Here is a 14,670-nt window from a genome sequence, read left to right as displayed (position 1 = left end):
TGCAATATCTCTTTATTTGGATGTAATTGAAAATAATGCCTTGCGAAGCAAAGACCACTTTTTAGGATTTCGTTTTTAAGTTATAGTGTGTGTGTACGGTAGGTGTGGAAGGAATATAGTGCTTTGCCTGCCAACTCCCTTTGTTTCTCTCAATGTGCACGCTCACAATACCGACACACGACTTTCTCTGCATCCATAACAATGTCACGTTCAAGCATCCAGTCTCCAATTTGGGCATTTTGCTACTTAATAAAACAATACAAAACTGCTTTGACCAGTACCTAAATTTAAACTCTGGACAGGAAGTGGGTCTGTATCTGTTTCCTGTTCCCATATTGTTTCTCCCCAGGGATTGGTCGTTGTGTTGGGGATTGTTCACCCTGACAATGGGGGCTGCAGTGGGCATTGTTGCATTGTTTTATCCCTGCTCCCCCGTGTTTTGTTGACCTAAAGTCACGGCCGCCCCATAAAAGGCAAGAGGAGGATAAGGGAAATGGGCAAAGCGCCTGCTGTGTGACTGGAGTCAATTAAGAGGGCTGGTACCACTTATGGCTCACAGAGATTTGTCTGAGCGTGTGTGTGTGTGTGTGTGTAGAGGGTGGGGTGCAAGGTTTGAATGTGCTTGTAGGGTTTTTTGATGGTCCCTTAAATATAGTGGTTGTGAAGCTGAGTGAGAATGGTAGGTTTAACGACTTGCAGTACCTCAATTATGATATGAGTGAGTAAAGAGTGGGTCATAACCTCACCAGTGTTTCATTTTTTTAAGCTGCACTTATTGATATTTTTATATTAACAATTGATTAAATTATTATGTGTAACATGAAAGATGTTGCTCATTGTAAAAACCCCACAGCAAACTATCACCTAACTCTACACTCCCCCTCTGCTCTATGGAGCATTTTAGCATTTCTCAGCTCATTGTTTCACAACCCACAACTTTACTGCTTTGGTTTCTCTCAGCACTTATCAACCTTGTTTTCATCTCAAAATCTCTGATAGACTCCACTGTACACCACCGGCCCAGTACCAGAAGGCAAAGAGACTAAGTTAGCACCGACTAGCTGGGTGGCATTTGACTGATAAAACCCAGACATTCCCTCAACAGAGGTAAAGCTAAAGATCTAAAAGGAGAGTGAATATTGCACTTTGGATTTGTCAGGTGGCCAGAAACACAACTCAAAATGAACGATAATCTGTGTCTGTGGCATGTGTAAATACGAAATACCATAATGATAATATGAGAGATGTTGTGTTTTCAGTTTGTTCTGCTGCCCAACCATATTATGCAGACAGCCAAGAGGAGTTAAAGTGACTTTTCTTCTACATACTTTAAACATCACTGTGAGACTATACTAAACTAAGTATTTTACTTTGACTTCCCCTACAGTTGTGAGATTCTTCATATGTTTATGTTCAGGCTTCTTGTCTGTGTATAAGTTTGATATACAGCAATACCTGTATTCCTGGACTCTGTGTTTGTGTGGATGTTTAATAGGGGATGTGGTGCCCTTCCAGCAGGCAGACAGCTCTATTGTTCTTACAGCAGTGGGAACACCGTCTCTGCCTGTCCACTCAGGATGTTGGATTGAACCTCCTTTAAAAAAAAAAAGGAACAGCCAGCATCACCCTCACAAATTATCCCCATCATCCAGCAAGAACAATGGAGACCCTCCCTACATCCCCCTTCTTTCCCAGGAGCCTCAGAGCTCGGTTCCCACAATACTGTCCAGTTGTGAGGAGGAGCTGGGCCATTGTTAGACGGTCAACCTGTCCTTTGATTGTTCCCAGGAGGACACACACAGCTTTCACACACCTAAACACACCGTGCTCCTTCTTAATTCTCTCTCAGCATGATTCAGCCGCAACCTCACCTCCACCTCCACCTCTCCATCCTTACTGGTTTCAAATGGAAAACTTCCAACAGCTTGAAGTAATTGCTGCTCTGAACATGCAGAACCGAGGTCACTGGATTGGAGAATGTCATTTCACCGATAGCAAACTTAAGAGGGGAGTAGAAGCCGATGAATGCCGCCGATAGCACAGCTTTTACCACTCTGGTGCCAATGTAAATCTGGGCCTCATAATCTTTCCCATTTCACTAGCTGGCAGGGTACCGTAGCGGAACTTTTTCTGGCAAACTGGGAAAGGTTATCAACCATTAAGACAGCTCCTGGGGTGTGGGCAAGATGGACCTTTCTGTTTCATTATTCAATACAGGAAAGCCCGCAGGACTAGAATAAAAGTGTCAATAAAATAATTATTGCAGGTCAAAGTACACGTGAGTTATCGCACATTTAATTTAAAAAAGCTTCATAAAGTTTTCTCATTTTGGAGCATTTACAACAGCAGTAACTTCTGTGCCTTCAATCCATCTTGAATTCTTATTCAAGTTGGTTTCCTGACCACACCACTCCTCTTGCTTTAATTAGAGAGTAATGAAGACTTTATTGAAGAACTGTGTGGAAGCGTTCCCTCTTATTAAAACGACAGTCGTCCTATATGCTCTGTCAGCACTGTATCATTCCAAAAAATGCACATTTTAGTTTCATGACCAAACCAAATTATCAAACAAGACCTCATCTCAAGCTGGGCAATGAAGGTGAATCAATGTTTTTGTTGGACTACAATATAAATCTTTCACAATGAATTGTGAGATAAAGAGAAGAAACCCACCCTTAAAAGGACATGCTAAATTTTAACTCGTGTTATTCTAGTAATGTCTGTACCAAAAGGAATGCTTTCACACTGTGATCTATGTTTCTGTGGTGGTATCATGCACGTGACAGTTGATGGCAATGTCCAGGCATGAAAACAATGTAGTCTGTATTTGAAAGCATTAATACTGGATAAACATACATCAGCAATAATAGCTTGAACATTATGCTTGTCAATGACTGTTTCATCCAAGACTATCACAAAAGCACATTTGCGTGTGATTCACTGTTTTAGCCCACAAAATAACATGTTTATCATTTGGATTTTAACTTTTAGTCTTTAATGAACTTTGTGCCACACAGAAAATGAAACAGACAATAGGTCACATTTCTAAAGTTGAATGAGGTTGTGATTTCCCTCCTTAGGACTGCTTTGTCTACCGTGTTCCCTCGAAAATAATTTCCTCCCTGAAGCTGAATGAGCAGAGTCATTACGTCCTTCCTTTGACTTTGATGTTATTTTTTTGTCCTTGGCAACAGTCGTTCATAATCTGGTGGGATCAGATATTTCTTGAGACTTGAATGTGAAACAATACAGCAGTAACACAAGTGACCAAAAATAAAACAGAAACAGAAGCTTTTGTTTTATTACTTAGTCAGAATGAATCAGTAGATGAACTGCTTATGTCAAAAATACTGTGAGATGCCGATTACCTAAGGTGTCAGTAGGGCAGACTTGTTCAGCAATCAGCCTTTATTTGTCATATACAGCTACATCAACCACAATTAAAACATTTAGTTCGCAAACCTTCACAACTTTCTAAAATGAAAGCAGTGTGTAGATGTTCCAGACAATAGGACTAAGCAGCTTTTACTTCCAGAGAGACCTCCCACAACGTTGGCTTATTTTGTCACATACCATGAAAGGTTACATGAGATAAAAAGAGCTACAACAACAACCTGTCTTTCCTCCTGCGCTTTTATGTTCACAATCACAAGTCCTTTCTTGTAACATACACAAAAGATTAAAGGAGAAATACTTTGTGACAGGCTTCTTGCATTAAAAAAAAAAAAAAAAATCAGAATCAAAAAGAAAATGAACATTTGTGACATTTGTGTGTTTTATAGTAAAGACACAATACAATTTGTGTCATGGAACGACGACTAGGTTTAAATAAAACAGAAAATGTTCTTTTCTTTGAGCCAGAGGACAAAAGGAAGACCAAACCGCATCAAACCTTGTCATCAGAGACAGCTGAAGGTTTCATTTGAAGTCACATAGGGTTTTAAGGTGTTTTAACCACATACAGCACATATAAGCTATATTTGACTCAACAGAGTGGTATGTATTTACTCTCTAACTGTCCTTTAGCTTCCACAAAGTGTCTGATATTTACACAGGCATGCTGATGCTTTTAGGTGGCCAGGAGTGAGGGTGTGTTGCCATGTTGAACTGGAAGAACGGGTGTTTTGGCCCTCTGGTTGTCCCCTTTGCTCCCAATGCACTATCCTCCTACTGGACATGAGTCACTCACAGCAGGACAGGTTAGCTCTTTTCCGGTCGGTTCCTGTTTAGAGCCGCTTTGGGTGCGAACTCCAATTTCTCTTTGAGGCTAAGCACCTGTGTGCTGTCCATCCCCACTTGTTCCTGCAGCTTCCTCTCCTCCCTCAGTTCCAGGATGCTCTTCTCCTCCTCTCGAGGTTTGGGGGTCCCCCTGATGAACCACTCCAGGTGGTAGCCCACTGCTCCGACCACAAAAGCCACCGGGAAGGTGACGTAAGGGGCGTAGGTCCGCATCGCTGTCCAAACTACTGGCCACATGACTGCACACCGCTCTGGCTCCCAGGGGGGGAAATCAGAATAAAGGGTAAGTGGATTTCAGCTTACATTAAAGGATAATTACAGTATTACAGTTGGAAGAAAAAGTTAAGTGTCATTCACACATAAAAAAAGAGGATTTAGAAATATGACTATACCTCACTAGTTCTGATAAAGATTTGATGATTTGATGATGAGATGATGAGAATAATAATAAAATGATTCTAATGGCATTATTTATGCCTTTATTTGATAGTAACAGTTGAGAGATTAGAGGAAATAAGGGGAGACAGAGATGGGGAATGGCATGTAACAAAGACCCCCAGTCAGACACAACCTGGCAATGCTGCGGTACTTTAACCACTTGACCACCCCTGATTTGATGACTGATATTCTGACAAACATTTCTTCCCAGCTGGTAAATGTACCTACAACATGTAGGCTATCTAAATTCAATCACCAAACAGACTATCACCAGAATTAAAATCATATTTTCTGCTGTGTGAGGCTGCAAACCATGCAGGAGAGCCAGGTGAGTAAAAGTGTTTTTCACATTTTGAATCACACACATATTATATATATATATATATATATATATATATATATATATATATATATCATTGAAATGGCAATATGGCCTACTGCCATTTTCAAATGGCAGGAGGCACAATATTTGATAAAGGTGAAATGTGTGTTAAAATACCATTTTAACTTAAATATGTCCTGGAATACACATCATATTCTACAGGCTTAAGAAACCATGTTTAGTACAGATCATCATCATCATCACAAGTGCCATCATCATTTCAATATGTTTTTCAATTTAAATAAGAATAATGATGTAAAAATGATCTTTTCTACTAATACTGCCAATTATATTGCAATTGCAATATCAGTCAAAATAATTACAATTGGATATTTTTTCAAAATTGTTCAGCCCTTATATATTTAGTTATTTATCTAAAATGTGCAAATAGACTGTATTCATACAGGTATTGTGTTTGTATACCATGTTCAACAGGGAGACGTCAGGCAGACACCTGTCAGTGACATAACACCTTAATGTCCTTCTGATGTCATGCTCACCTTCTCACCGACTAGCTACAAGCAACAACAGAAATAGCACACAAACAAATAGCTGGGGGACAATCGAGAGAACCAGTAGCAGAGAAACAATAGTTTTCTCTCTAATGTCAACATCTCGGTTATGTCAACGTTTCTGTTAAACTAATGCTACGTCCTTAAATGTCAAAAATAACCTTTAACCGTACGCACAAGTTTACATTTGTAGGATGATTTGCGTTTGTTTGTGAATTGCATGCTCGCCGAAGTGAAAAGCGGTTCCTCTAGATAAACAAATGTTACTTATTTATGTTCGACACCGTTTATGTTACTTCTCACATAAGCAAAACAAATGAAATTGCAACTTTCTTATGGAGTTCTGCATTGCCTCGGTTCAAAACACAGCACAGAATGTCTCACGGAACAGGGCTCAAACAAACTTGAAACTGCATCTGAAATGTGAGCTTATAGCTAAAATTTCATAAAGATAAATGTGTTTTTAAAGTACTGAATCATGCACTGCGCGGAAGTCATTTTACGAAACCGCTTGTAAATGCGGGATTGTTAACCGGCAATTTATGGCAACTCTAACGCCAAACCTGAACCTGCTACGTTTGCAAAAAAAATAGTCCGAATGGTAGTTACCTCCCTATCTGTATATTTTATGTCTGTGTAACTATGACATTAGGTTATTTCACTCACCTTTACCGTTGGCACGTTGGTGCAGCAGTGGATCAACGCAACTTCCGTGTCTGTTTGTAGACTTCCTGGTGGCGAGTTTTCTCATTGGCTGCAGAGACTCACTTTGCTGTAACCAAGTCGCTGCGTCTTCCTCGGTGTTTTAGCACCGCCTAGTGGTAGAAATGTTACACTGCTTAGAAGTGAGGAAGCTAAACTGTGTTTACTGTACATGTTTCATGAAACACAAAGGGAATGATACTGGTACAGATAGTTATTGGTACCAGTAAATTGTGTAATACATTAAAAAATAATTACTTTGTTGGCCATGACTAAACAATAAATACATGCGGTTAGGACAACCTTTCAAATATAGACAATTGTTAATTAAAATTGAATAATTAAACAGAAAATGAAACTAGAATAGTAATCCACCAACCACGCTGCATATTATGTCAACTTCAATAAATACAATTTAATTCATTTGTTTGTATATCCTTTGATAACTGAAACAAAACAATGTCCCCACAGAAATCAATTTCATCTCATTTAAATATATATTCTCACAACGTTGAACTTGTCGTATTCTAAATAACCTGAAAAACCACGTAACAACAACACACCATCTCTGTCTTCAAACATTCAATGGCATTCTTGCACAAAATCCCTCTGTCAAGGAACACTTGTGAAAAGGCTGACAGATCTGTCATTGTGTCATACACTGACAAGATGTGAGGTACTCCGCTTGGATGACAACCCCCTCAAGTGCTAAGATAGCTTTTTTTGTTGTTGTTGTTGTTTAAAGCACAGTTTGGCATATAAAGACAGAGCCAATATCACAGGCTCTGTATATAAAGAAACAGTTTTAGAGGCTTTGCTTTTGTTTACTTTTAACTTATGAGGAATTCAGAGAAATTGAATAAATTCCAGTCATCTAGTGGGAAACCATAAATTGCAGAGCTGAATATAGCAGGAAGAAAATATTCCTCTATGCTACTGTAGTGTCTCGGTAGCAAATCAGTAAGTGTTCTTTGGAAACCCATGTATGATTGATGACACTGATATTTCAGTTCCCAGGCCCAAACGTTTGCCATAAAACTGTACTCGTGCAATGTGCTGGGCAGAGAGGTGATCTATGGTGACTGGAATGCAGCCTGTCATCAAACGATGACCAATTCTGACTCACTGGTCATTTGTGCAGAGGGGGATGGTTAAAAAAAGGTGCTATATCCAAATTTTTTATGTTGTCACTACTTCAAATGACTGCTGAAATTATTGTGATTGACTAGATTCTGTGTGGGTGATTATGCTTTGTGTTTGAAAATGCTTCTTTTAAGCAGTTCTTCTCTCTGTGCTGTCCATCTCGTAGTTGCCAGAACTGGCATTTGATCAGTCCTGTCAGATAAAGTGAAATGTGCTCATTCCCCTGCAGGGAACAACATTACTAGTGCCAGTTCTGCTTTACCAGCAACCCCAGCAGTGCCAGGATTATTTCATCAGATCCTGTTTATTAGTAAATGAGATTTAAAGCTGCACTAGCCAAGATTTTTATGTAAAAATACAACTGCCTTATCAATCCAAATCACAAATTGAGGCTGACACAGTGGAGCATCCCATCCCCACTAACTGAAGCTCCGTAGACCTGCTCTATTTGCCCAAGTTAATTACAGATGTCAGGCATGGTCAGTGGTGGAAAATTTCCTCATTACACAGGAAATGACAATCAGGACTTAACTTAAATCACTGCTGAATCACACAAGCCAGAAAAAGACTGCTGCATTCCTCTCCATGGGCTGAAACCTTCAAGCATGGCACACTTTTGGCCATACTGGTAAATCTCCAAACTTCATCTTTTTGAAGGCAGTCCAGACACAAAACCACAGGCATGTTCAGGTAACGTGTCAACAGTACAGGGGAGGTGGCAGGGAGAATATGGCACAAAGTGTGCTTAAGGACCTGGGACAGCTAAGTTTAGCTCAGATTAAGACTGAGAGAGAGGGGTAAGGAGGAGATGGATGTGAGATATGACCAAAAAAGATGCACAAGAGAATTTGATGGATTGCCTTTGATTTGAAATGAGACGGGGAGAAGCAGGAGGACTTTTGACACAGACTGTGATCAAGCAGGGTAACAGATGGTGAGGGAAAGAAGTACCAGATGTGGAAAGGAAAGACAGAAACTCTTTTGCTCTTTTGTGTGACCAATCTGCCCTACAGAGAGAGAAATGAGCAACTGATTTTGGGCATTTTGAGGCTACAGGTCAGCCATAACTGCTGTTAAAGAAACCACATTAGCAACTGCACTTTTGCTGGGATATATCAATTCTGAAAGTATTTTCCTAAATTTATGTACTCACAATTATTGTTCTCTTGCTTTTTAGACAGTAAAAACCTCAAGCCAAGCTCACATGTATGTGCGCTTTACTGTAAGCAACTACTTATACTAAAAACAACTCACCAGCTTTTGCCAAATTTTTCATATTGACCGTAAAGTGGTATTAAAACGTAGCTAGTTGTGTTCTTGCATTATTGTGAATAGTTCTCAGTCAAGAATATCAATACATCAAAATATGATACAAAAGCATTTATTTGTCTTTGGCATGACGAACAATTTTGGCATGTTTAATGATTTCAGGATACATATGTCAGTGGGGTGTATAATCAGTAAATACAGATACTAAATGTACTGGCCTAACAATCACTGAATTTTCTTAGAGGTGACACTTGCAAACATAAGTGGGGACACTTTTCATTTAGTGCTTCGTGTCTCTTTTCGTCACAGATCCATTTTGCGAATATTATAATAAACGTGTTCCTTATTTTTAATATGCTAACTCTAAATCAATTAGTAACAAAGCTTTAACAAAATCCCACTGCACATGAGAGTATGAGAATAATTCTAGTATAAAAAAATCTGGTCTTTTTTTGTTTCAAATACACACATTGCAATACACACAAATGTTCAAGCATTGCATAGAGGTATCTTTAGGAACTGCTGAATACCCCTGATACACATACAGTTCAAAAAGTATGGTCGTTTAAATGGCACATGAACATGTTAATGTCATATAATATAGTTAATACAGTTCAGCATAGTAAAGGAAATGCAGTCTAATGCATTTCATTTATTACTACTGATCTTATTATTTCATTTATTTCCTGTTACCTCCTCTAGTCAAGACTTTACACTGTTTCAGTCCTGATAGATATGTGGTCAGTGGGGCTCTCAGGTCTACTTTCAGTTAATTAAACGTGTAAACAAGTGCCAAGTTAAATGTAATTTTATCAGTATTATAACTGAGAAATACTGGTACTAATAAAAAAAAAACTTGCTAATGGTTAATATCACCAAGGCATCTGTGGTAAAATTATGATTGTTAAGAAGAAAGTACAGCATGCGGTGACTTATGTTATGAAGCCACAGTCACTTTCCTGATGGCCTCTGGTGAAGCTATCCAGAACCTTTAAGATCGCCACTGAAGGTCCATGGTGTTAGGCTTTGTCTATTTACAGCAACAAGCCACGGAATAATGTGTACTTGTTGATATCCTGTATGCAAACAAACAGGTGGGAGCACTTTGAAAACTGAACAAAATATGACCTGAACATGGAATGACTCTGTGCAACCACAGTGCAGAGGCATTGTCAGTGGAATGAGGCTCACATGAGCCTGGTGATGGCACAAGAAAGGAACTCTTCATAGTTGAGGCGGACGTTGCCCGTCATGGCTGTGTCTCTCTCCCTGAAGGCCTGCGTCATGCTCTGGAGTTGGGTGCACACCTGGATGAAGCGGTCCAGCTGGATGCCATGCGGCCCGCCTCGCACGATGTAGCGACGCACCAACTGCTCAGAAAACTGGGGACTCAGGTTGTAGCCCATCTGTGCGAGGGCTGAGAGGGACAGGCGTGAGGAGGAAAGGAGTTAAGAGAAACGAGAAAGGAATGAATCAGTCTTTTTCCGGTAAAGGTCTTAGATCTTATTTTGCTCTTAATTTTTTTTAAAATGTTGTGAGATAGAAAAACATGAATTATCTCAATCATGGTTTTTATTTGCAAAAGTTATGAGACATATCCCAATTAATGAAACCATCTTTAACACCAACACAATCAGGGATACCTTGGTGCAGCTCTGGGCCACTGATACATCCTGAGCGGTCTCTGTCATATTGCTGAAACAGAGCTCTCCACCTCTGCATGTAGTCCCACAGGGCTGAGAAGCCAAACAGGTCCATACGGCCTGTCCGCGTCTTGTCAAACATGTCTAACAGGAAATACAAAACACATCATGTGAAGTCAAACAACCGTGTTTTTTTTTTTTTTAAGTTTTTTTTTTAGGTTCCACGTTCTTTCCCAAGGAAGTATAAATGTGAAGTGCATTTTTGGCATGTTTCCAGTAAGTTCGTCATCTATCATTGTGGATCTTCTCCTCATTTTATCTACTAGTAACACACAGAATCACACATTTCTCATTATGGTAATGGAGCATATTAGTCATCGCCTGGCAAATGCAACTGGAATGTAGGGATACTTGCACAACTAACAGGCACCGAGACAATTGTGAATCAGTAATTTTCTAGGCTTACTGACTCCTGGCTGTCGAAATGTATCCTTTTAAAAACAGATACGATTTCTCTTTAGCTGTATGGGAGATTTAGCGTGCTAATCACATAAAAAACTAGCCTACGTTCTTTTCCCCACTGCTCCTTAAGTCCTTCGTTTTTCCTTAATAATGTCATCTCCTTCTTGCTGTAGCTATTCAGGTCTCTGAAGGTATTTTACGTAGTTAAGATTTGTGTCATTACGCTTCAAGAGACACTGTCAAAGCATTTATAATCAACTTGTACACACGGAGTGACCACACACTCACACTCTGTTGAGCATGTCGTTTGGCTGCAACTGTATGACTTACTGATCATCATGAGGCAGGTCTCGTCATTGAAGGCAGACCAGTTGGAGTTGACAAGTGCCTGCTTCAGCTCCTTAAGGTTGATGAAGCCGCTGTGGTCCGTGTCAACACTCTGGAACCACTGGTACGCCTCAAGGTTAACACCAGGGGGGATGTTACCTACAGAGAGGGAAAATAAGAGTAGTAATAGGGTGAAGGAGGAAAGACGGGGGGTTCAGATGGACTTTGAAAATGTCCAACGGCAGAAGATTGTTTTCTTAGCATGCCCTCGTTTCCAACACTGTTTTCCTCTTCTTCTTCTTCTCTCCCAGACAACTAGTTTGATTTATTCTCTTTATTATTTCCCATCCTTATATTTTCTACCAGTTATTACTTCAGTGAATCTCTCAGCTCTTTGAGGAGTAACGGAAATGAGTGGAGAAATAAAAAAGAAATAGTACAAGAGAGAAAAGTGATGTTTCTTGGAAATGAAGCAACTGCCTTGCTCCAGTGCAAAATAATTATTCATTTATTGGGAGATGAAGAAATGTGGTTCTACTGTCTTACAGTTGCAACTGTGCTGACTCTATCAAGCAGAAAGTTGATCATAAAAAATAATACATCTGTGCTTAGCTCAGTCTTTGCCTTTGATGTTTAGAAGGAGCTGGTTTAGAGCAGAGTTTGGTATATAAGGACCATAACACGGAATATACTCTTTATGTAATTGACATGTCAAATACAAGTCCTACAACTAGGCTAATTTCAAATGTGGTTGAGTTAGTTAGTTAGTAGATGTTAGGTAAAAAGGTAAAAAAAACATTACAATTGTAAGAGAATAGTGACAAAAACATTAAACATCAGATTTGTATACTGGTTAGTGACAGGTGTAAATGCTATCTAATAATTCCACTATTCAGTTCATTTTATGATAACTGAAGTATCATCTTAAAGTAAGGGGCAGTGGCTAAATTCAGGAATAATTAATCTCCCTACAGTTATGAAACCAGATGATGTTCCTGCCGAGTAATACTTCCCCAACCTTAGTTATAAATGCTCTGTGTTTCATAAGACACCGGTTGTGGAAAAAAAAAGTTGCTAGAGGCAGGGTCAAGGGTTGAGGAAAAGTCATCTCAGTGGGATGGAGATAGTGTTGGGGCAAGAAGCCATTACCTGAATACATGGAGGAAGAGAAAGGGAGTGTTGGAAAATATGGTGTGAGACGAGGGGAGGAGTGGAGGGAGGGCTGATTGTCAGAAAAATGAATGGGAAGAGTGGGACAGGTGACACTTCAGGCCAGACCCTGATGGATTCTGTCCCTGTAGGGAGTGATAGCAACACAGGCTATCAGGTTCTGACTTGGGTTAAGCTGCTACAGGAAACAGAGTAATCACACACACACACACATACACGCAGAACACACTCTTTACCCATCTGTCTCTTACTCTGTTTAGCCCTCACTCAGTATTACAGGAGTCATCACTCCAGTCGTGTAATCCTGCTGAGGGGCACAAACTGAACCCTGTCTCTACATGACTGTCTGGGAGCGCAAGTCATTTTCTATCCATCATGCCACCAGAGAGGAAGGGAGGAAGAAAACGAGAGACAAGCAATGAAGAAGGGGAATCAAAAGCTATCTGCAGTGTCCTCGCGTTCAGAATATACCTGTTCAACTCCAAGAGGCAATGGTACAGCAGATGCTTACACAGCTCAATTCTCAGCCTGTAGTTACCTGCTGGAGCGTGGTGTCCATAAGGTGTTCCATGAGACTGTCCCCCATAACCTCCATAAGGCCCACCGGGAGCACCCCCTGGTGCATGCCCATACTGCCCTCCATGTCCTGGGGTTCCATAACCACCATAAGGACCTCCTGGTTGACGTGCTGCACCTCCGTATGGAGCTGAGGGGTGAGGACCACCACCTCCCATGTATGGAGCACCTGGTGGTGGGTGACCTCCTCCTGGATAGCCCTACAGTCAGAGAAAAGAGTAAAGTTCACTAAGACTGTATAAATCCAAGGAATAATGAGCTGTCTGCTGCTAGATGGAGCCTCTTATAGCCTCTCTTGTGAAATTAAAAAAACACGAGTTAAAAGTATTAAATTCTGAGATATGCTACTTTCTGTAATATTTATAAAAGTACTCAATGGTGGAAAGTCAAGTTCTGTGCTTCAGTACAATTTTGAGGCACATGTCTTCTACTTTGTACTTCTCTACAACATTTCTTAGGGAAATGCTTTTTACTTTTACTATACTACATTTATCTCACATTACAGTTATTCTGCAAAGTAACATTTTACGTACAAAACACGTAAACAGCTTGTAAAATATAATGCGTTGTCATAGATTAAACAACCCTGGATACAAAGTATAGGTAAAATGATCCACCTGGCCCAGCTACAGTGTTAAAATGCTGCTTTGCAATAGCAATAATGACCAGTAGTTCAATATAGTTACATAATAATGTAACATTCTGAGTACTTTTACTTCTCAACTATAACTACATTTCGCTGATAATGCCCCTGTGCCTCTACTGAATGCAGGGTTTTACTTTTACTTTTTCTGGTAGTGGAATATTTTATCAGTGAGGTATTATTACTACATTTAAGCAAGAAAGTTGTTAACGCTACCTAGCTAGATGCTAACGTTGTATTGCTCTGACGTTACACTGTATGTCAGATAACATAAACCAGAAGTTATCAGGACTGCATCTGGTCAGTTACAGCAGAAATGAGATAACAGTTACATGGGTTAATGTTGAACAACTCCAGCAAATGTTGGCACAGTTTGACTCAAGAAAGCACAACACTATAAATATTACCAACAAACACCAACAACTTAACGCTACACTGTAACATCCTGCATCTACAGTATAGCAGGGAAATGAATGGCTAACGTTACTTGTGTTTTCATGACATGAACCATAAGTTACGTTATGTTAAGATTATATCACGGATAATACAGTTATTCTACAATATTAACATGTTATTATAATTAACATAGATATAAGAAAAAAGCAGTATTTCGATACCTGGCCGTAGTGGAAACTCATGTTTGACAGACTTCACTTCCTTCAACAAGCTATCCGTAAAGGCGGATACAGAACCGTTTGAGCTCTGGGTTTTTATTGGTGCATTATCAGATCCGTCAAAACCGCACCCGCATCCTGTGCTTCTGATTGGACGGCAGAGTGAAAAACTGATGACGACAGAATGATGAATAGCATGCTGCTGACTGGCGTACTTATTCACTGCATAAGCATGTAATATAGGGTTTACTGTGTGAGTCTGTCATTTTTATAATATGCTTGTACGGGACCGTATTGTAAAACTTCACACGAGTTGTTTCAATGTATTTTATGGTATCTTCTCACTTTCTTTTTTCCCTGTTTCCCCTCATTGTATCAAGTCAGGCATAAATTCTTTTTTTGTGACCAACTTTTTTTTTATTGCTTTAAAAAAAAAAAAAAAATCTTTATATAACTTTTTTATGTGTAGTTGGTAAGGGTACAGGACACATAACACAAAAGAAACTGTCATGCAAAAAGTATGAACTCCGTGTGGAAAAAAAACAAAACA

At 39.7% G+C, this 14,670-nt stretch overlaps 2 protein-coding genes across 3 annotated transcripts; both read right to left on the bottom strand.

The window, feature by feature from the left end:
* Window positions 1–2,965: 2,965 nt before the first annotated feature.
* Window positions 2,966–6,328, bottom strand: smim12 (small integral membrane protein 12). 2 transcript variants are annotated; one of them, XM_067611359.1, is made up of 2 exons: window positions 6,238–6,328; window positions 2,966–4,490 (listed from the first exon to the last, which is right to left on the bottom strand). In XM_067611359.1, the coding sequence occupies exons 1-2, from the start codon at window positions 6,320–6,322 to the stop codon at window positions 4,201–4,203; spliced, it is 375 nt and encodes a 124-aa protein (XP_067467460.1). In that variant the 5' UTR covers window positions 6,323–6,328; the 3' UTR covers window positions 2,966–4,200. The 2 variants fall into 2 exon arrangements, with proteins under 2 accessions (XP_067467460.1, XP_067467461.1); XM_067611360.1 differs by having other exon boundaries at window positions 6,244–6,268.
* Window positions 6,329–8,781: 2,453 nt separating this feature from the next.
* On the bottom strand, window positions 8,782–14,225 carry pef1 (penta-EF-hand domain containing 1). Its single transcript, XM_067611358.1, has 5 exons — window positions 14,124–14,225; window positions 12,826–13,063; window positions 11,121–11,276; window positions 10,329–10,472; window positions 8,782–10,102 (listed from the first exon to the last, which is right to left on the bottom strand). Exons 1-5 carry the CDS (start codon window positions 14,142–14,144, stop codon window positions 9,873–9,875), a joined length of 789 nt encoding a protein of 262 aa, XP_067467459.1. The 5' UTR covers window positions 14,145–14,225; the 3' UTR covers window positions 8,782–9,872.
* Window positions 14,226–14,670: the final 445 nt, after the last annotated feature.

Source organism: Thunnus thynnus, chromosome 15 (assembly GCF_963924715.1).
Source record: "Thunnus thynnus chromosome 15, fThuThy2.1, whole genome shotgun sequence".
Classification (NCBI taxonomy): domain Eukaryota; kingdom Metazoa; phylum Chordata; class Actinopteri; order Scombriformes; family Scombridae; genus Thunnus; species Thunnus thynnus.
This window is presented reverse-complemented; position numbering and strand designations above follow the sequence as displayed.